The 6703-nt window shown below is 36.0% G+C and overlaps 1 protein-coding gene across 1 annotated transcript; it reads left to right on the top strand.

The window, feature by feature from the left end:
- Nucleotides 1-549: 549 nt before the first annotated feature.
- LOC131434097 (uncharacterized) lies at nt 550-1785 on the top strand. Its single transcript, XM_058600742.1, has one exon. It carries the CDS (start codon nt 550-552, stop codon nt 1783-1785), a length of 1236 nt encoding a protein of 411 aa, XP_058456725.1.
- Nucleotides 1786-6703: the final 4918 nt, after the last annotated feature.

Here is a 6703-nt window from a genome sequence, read left to right as displayed (position 1 = left end):
CCGCACTGTCTTTGAGCTCTATTGACACATGATGGTATTGGTGACATCATGTTGATAAAACTGAATAGCAACCGAGTTTCATTCTCTTTCTTAGTTGAACCACGGAGGTATAAAGAACATAAAAGGTGAGTTAAATTACTGAACATAAAATGGTCCTTCGAGCCGGATGCGAAAAAAAAAATGGAGTGCCATGAGTCGATGATAATTATACCAACAGGTAAATGAGAAATAAATTATCGTCTGGATTGATCAAATTAAAAGAGAGAAAATGAAAATCCAATTGGAATACATTCGTTGGTAAAGCTAACACGTGGGTTAGCAATGAGAACGACACTAGGGTCGTGAAATTTTAGAAAAAATAGATTCAAATATGAGATATTATTTATACTAACACATGGGTTAGTTCAAATTACGACACAAGGGTCGTGGAAGTTGTAATATATTTATCAACGACACGTTGGTTATAGGCTTCAAACAAGAAAATGTCTCCAATTAGATTAATGTGCATCAAAATTGATCAGGTTATGTTTATTCCTCCAGGTTAAAATTATGGACAACGAAAACGAAGAAATCGATCCTCTAGATAACCCATCTGTTCTAGTAGTGCAATCCGAACATGAACGGTATGCTATGCAAAGAGATCACGCTATCTCTCGAATCAACGCTATAATAGAAAATATCGCTGTTTATCAAAGCGATATTTTCGCATTAGAGACTCGAAGAGAAATGCTGAAAGAGGGTTATAAAAATTTTGATTTGGCGCAAAGTTGGTTGGAGCAATGGAATCCAGAAGAGTACAACAGCAGAGATACAATCGAGATGCAGTATGTCAGTGGCCTTTCGTTGTTTGAAAAAACCATCACCAATAAAAAATGCGCTGTATCAGAATCATCGAGTAGAGACAATGTACGTCTTCCTTCAGTGGATCTGCCTATATTCAACGGAGCGAATGAAAACTGGCTTGAATGGTACGATAAGTACAATGCTTTAATACATAGCCGATCAACTTTAGCAGTTATACAGAAGTTCGAGTATTTAAAACTGTCCCTTAAAGGAACAGCACTGGCAATCATTGATTCACTACCAACAACGGAATCGAACTATACCATAGCGTATGACCTTCTTCAAAAGCGATATAATAATCCAAAATTACTGGTGCAGAAACACACAAGAGATCTGTTCGAATTGAAATGTGTAGAAGAGGAATCCGCAAGTGCTCTACGGAATCTTTTTGATTCTGCTAGAAAACATCTGCGGTGCTTGCAGATATTACATCAACCAGTGGAATATTGGAGTGCTGTTCTTGTACATCTAATGGCCAACAAACTCGACGCAACAACCAGAAGAGAATGGGAGTCACTAGCATCTGGAACTACACCTCCAGATTATGAAAAACTGGAGCAATTTGTATTAGACAGGTGTCAAATGTTGGATGCTATGCCAAAAAAGCGCAAAATAACAACAGAACAATACTCACATCACAAAAAGTACAAACCAGAAGTCAGAACGATGACTATTAGAGCTGATACTCTAGGATGTGTTGCCTGTGGTGCAGAACATTTTGTTGCAAAATGTTATCGTTTCGAGCGAAAATCTTTAGAAGAAAAAGTGAAATTAATTAAACGATTTGCTTTATGCTTCAACTGTCTAAAGTCAAATCACACCGCGGAACATTGTCGAAATAAAGGTTGCTATAAATGTGGTGGTAAACATCATACATCGATTCATCGAGAAAACAAACAAATATTTAAAAAACAGGAAAATCATAATCGTGAAAGTGAGTAAAAGTACAAAAAGCATACACTTACACGTAAAGAATAAACTCAAATACATACATAACAAAATTAAAATCCATAAATATAAACAAATACACAAGACACAAACTTAATACTACATTCATACATAACACATACAGTACAGAAATACATATACATTACATTTATACTAAATATTATTTTGAACTTAATAAACTTCCACAGAAACCCTAAATTTGTGCGATCATTGGCCAAGCAAATCACTGCTCCCAACAGCCTCAGTGTTAGTTCAATCTCATAACGGGTCACTTATGACATGTAGAGCACTTCTAGACTCAGGTTCGCAATCAAATATGGCAAGTTCGGATTTGATTGAGAAAGGTGGTATTAAAGTGATTAATACTACAGTAAAAGTGAGAGGATTAGGAAACCGTACACATCGGATCGAAAAACTGGCATATATTACGATAAAAGCAAAAAATTCTGAATATCAAAAGACTATACCGGTATTGGTAACAGAATTTATTACTGGTCCATTGCCACAGGAGAATATAGATATAAGTGAATGGGAACTCCTTGAGTTAAATCTGGCAGATCCGGAATTTTATTTAAGTCTTCCAGTGGATTTATTGCTGGGAGCGGATGTGCTATTTGACATCATTCGTGACGGAAACAAGAAACTCTCAGCTTGTTTACCTTCAATTCAAAATAGTGCAATTGGGTGGCTCATCGGTGGAGATGTTACACGAATGAAAGTAAATAATGAAGTTGATCGATTTATGAATGAGAACATTACGAATTTACATATACAAAAATATACAGACGAGGAAATGCTCTGTGAACAGATATTTGTTGAAACAACAGAGCGTGATTCAAACGGACGATTTGTTGTAAGGTTACCCTTAAAACAAAACAGCGTTCATAAATTAGGTGATTCCAAACAAACAGCATTGAAAAGGCTTTTTCAATTGGAGAATAGATTCCAACGAAATAAGTTACTCCAACAGGAATACGTGTCATTCATGAAAGTTTATCAAGACTTAGGCCATATGGAATTGTTTTCAGATAACAATGAAGCATCAGGAGTTAAATATTATTTCCCACATCATCCAGTGATAAACCCAGGAAGCAGCACCACAAAGCTTCGAACTGTGTTCAATGGTTCAGCAGAAACATCAAGTGGCGTGTCATTAAATGATATAATGATGAAAGGTCCATCGATTCAACAAGAAATTTTCAATATTCTTATAAGATTCCGTTTTCCTCGTTATGTGTTTACAGCGGATATAAGAAAAATGTTCCGACAAATTGTTGTCAATGAAAAAGATCGATCACTTCAACTTATACTATGGCGTTTCTCCCCAAACGATGCTGTTCGCACATATCAGCTGAACACAATAACATACGGAACCTGCTCGGCTCCGTTCGTTGCGGCTCGATGTTTGAAAGAACTAGCAACAATATTTAAGGATAGTTATCCCGAGGCTTGTGAGATTCTAGAAAATGATTTCTATATGGATGATGTTCTTACTGGACACGACGAGATAAATAAACTTAAATTAATAAAACAACATCTGGACAAAATATTAAGTAGCGCAGGATTTCAACTACATAAGTGGGAATCAAATTTTAATAGTGATAATTCGGAGAATAGAATGGTTAAAATATTAGGACTTCAATGGAACCCACAGATAGACAAAATCGGGTTTTCAAATGAAGTAACGGATCATACAGAAATAACAAAACGAAATATTTTAGCTGAAGTGCAGAGAATTTTTGACCCATTAGGTATAATATCACCGATCATCATAAATGGTAAATTGTTGATGCAAGAGATATGGCAGGAGAAAATAAACTGGGATGAAATATTACCAGAAAGAATTGTAAAGCAATGGTTTTGGTTCTATAAACAGCTGTCAAGATTAAGTGAAATCACCCTACCACGTCGAGTTGTTATTGAAAATCAAAGGGTAGAGTTACACGGATTTGCAGATGCTTCAAAAAGAGCTTATGGAGCAGTAGTATATGTGAGAAGCATCAATGAAGAGAAAGCTCGGACCGAATTATTCTGTTCAAAGTCAAGGGTTTCTCCTTCGAGCATTAAAAATAGCAAATTAAATACAGCACCTAAGTTGGAATTGAGAGCCGCAACTTTATTAGTAGAACTAATGGAAAAAGTTAGGCTAGCAGTAAAATACCCCATTAATGCCATTCATTATTGGACGGATTCAAAGGTAACATTAGAATGGATCAACAAGCCCGCGAACAGATGGCCAAAATTTGTCGCCAACAGAATCGAAGTCATACAAAAGAAATCCTTAACAGTCGATTGGCATTACGTGTGCTCAAAGGATAACCCTGCGGATTTAATCTCAAGGGGTGCATCCAGTAGAAAGCTTATCAATAATTCGCTTTGGTGGACTGGTCCAAAGTTTTTAACAGAAAACACTAAACCCTGGCACCAAGAACCAAGAAAAACTACGCTGATTGGAATAATTGAAGAGAATCAGGCAAAGACAAAGGAGAACATGGATGACTCGTTGATTAACCGGTTTTCAAACTATGGTAAACTTCAACGTGTGGCAGCATATTGTTTAAGATTTGCAAGCAATTGTAGACGAGAACCTAAGGAAAGATTACTCGACCAGCTAACTGTCTCAGAAATAAAATTAGCTGAAATTCAAATAATCAAGATAGCACAAGGAGAACAATTTGCTATAGAGCTTAAAAGTTTGACAGCTGATAAATCTGTTGCTAAAAGCAGTTCGTTACTGACTCTTAATCCATTCTTAGATAAACACGGAGTAATTCGAGTCGGAGGAAGACTTCAAGCGGCTGAGATAAGTTACGATCAGCAACACCCTGTCATTCTTCCACATAATAGCAAACTTGCTGTTTTAATAGCAAGAGATTATCACCAAAAACATTTACACGCTGGGATTCAAAATTTATTGTATTTAATAAGAATGAAATTTTGGCCTCTTCATGGTAAAAGTCTAGTGAAGAAGGTTGTACATAATTGTATCACTTGCTTTAGAAATAAGCCAAACACACTGCAGCAAATAATGGGAGAGCTACCAATTGAACGGATAAACCCATCTAGACCTTTCCAGTTCTGTGGAGTTGATTTCGGAGGACCCTTCACTATAAAAGAGAACTTTGTACGTACTACTAAATGCTTAAAAGTATATGTTGCTTTATTCATTTGTTTGGGAACTAGAGCTGTTCACATAGAGTTGGTTAGTGGCCTATCAACCGCATGCTTCATTGCAGCCCTGAGAAGGTTCTGTAGCCAAAGAGGAGTTAGTAACACTATCTTTTGCGATAATGCCACTAATTTTGTAGGATCTAAAAATGAACTACAAAATCTATCAGCTAAATTTCTTTCTCAAGTAGAGCCTGAAATCAGGACTTTTTGTACAAATGAAGGTATTGATTGGCGGTTTATCCCACCCCGATCCCCAAATTTTGGCGGTATATGGGAAGCTGGTATTAAAAGCGTTAAATATCACATGAAAAGAGTGTTAGGATCAACTGTTCCCACATACGAAGAAATGCTTACACTTCTAAAACAAATTGAATGATGTCTAAATTCAAGACCAATTTCCCTCATGTCAAGTGATCCTAATGATTTGGAACCTCTAACCCCTGGTCATTTTTTGATTGGAGGACCTATTACAGCACTACCGGAAGAAAATGTTTCTAAGATAGTGAGCAATAGGCTTTCTCGGTTTGAGCAAACTCAAAGGATGGTACAGTTGTTCTGGAATAGGTGGAAGTTGGAATACTTGAACAATCTCCAGCAAAGGACGAGAAAATTATCAGTCAAAAAATCGAATTTGGAAGTAGGACAACTTTGCTTAATAAAAGATGATAATCTACCACCTTTTTCTTGGATATCGGGGCGAGTAATAAAGTTATTTCCGGGTCCAGATGGCAACATACGAGTTGCTACACTATTGACCAGTAAAGGTGAAGTAAAACGATCTATTGGAAAATTATGTTTGTTACCATTGGAAGATTATGTTGTGGAGGGGAATATGTAAGATGTGATATAATAAATATTGCAACCCGCACTGTCTTTGAGCTCTATTGACACATGATGGTATTGGTGACATCATGTTGATAAAACTGAATAGCAACCGAGTTTCATTCTCTTTCTTAGTTGAACCACGGAGGTATAAAGAACATAAAAGGTGAGTTAAATTACTGAACAATAATTTTTTCAAAAAGTTTACTGATAGAAGAAAGTAAGCTAATTGGGCGATAACTTGATGTTTCTGCTGGGTTTTTATCAGGTTTTAGGATAGGAATTACTTTAGCGTTTTTCCATCTTTTTGGGAAGTAAGCTAATGAAAAACACTTGTTGAAAATTTTAACCAGGAGTCTCAAGGCAACATCGGGAAGATTTTTAATAAGAATATTAAAAATTCCATCATAACCAGGAGCCTTCATGTTTTTAAGTTTTCTAATAATTGATTTAATTTCATCAAAATTCGTCTCAATAATGTCATCGTGTGATAACACTTGGGTTGAAATATGATCATATTTCAGTGAGACTTCATTTTCAATAGGACTCACAACGTTCAAATTAAAATTGTGGACACTCTCGAACTGCTGAGCAAGTTTTTGAGCTTTTTCGCCATTTGTAAGAAGTATTTGATTTCCTTCCTTGAGAGCAGGAATAGGTTTCTGAGGTTTCTTAAGAACCTTAGAAAGTTTCCAGAAAGGTTTAGAATATGGTTTAATTTGTTCAACTTCTTTAGCGAAATTTTCATTTCGCAAAAGAGTAAATCTATGTTTAATTTCTTTTTGTAAATCCTTAACTATGTTTTTCATAGCAGGATCACGAGAACGTTGATATTGTCGTCGACGAACATTCTTCAACCGAATGAGCAGTTGAAGATTGTCATCGATGATAGGAGAATTTAATTTAGTTTGAGCTTTGG

This window comes from Malaya genurostris, chromosome 3 (assembly GCF_030247185.1).
Source record: "Malaya genurostris strain Urasoe2022 chromosome 3, Malgen_1.1, whole genome shotgun sequence".
NCBI classification, from domain to species: domain Eukaryota; kingdom Metazoa; phylum Arthropoda; class Insecta; order Diptera; family Culicidae; genus Malaya; species Malaya genurostris.
This window is presented reverse-complemented; position numbering and strand designations above follow the sequence as displayed.

Bases quoted from the DNA above. Each gene is read 5' to 3' on its own strand.
- LOC131434097 (XM_058600742.1), top strand. From the start codon at position 550: ATGGACAACGAAAACGAAGAAATCGATCCTCTAGATAACCCATCTGTT.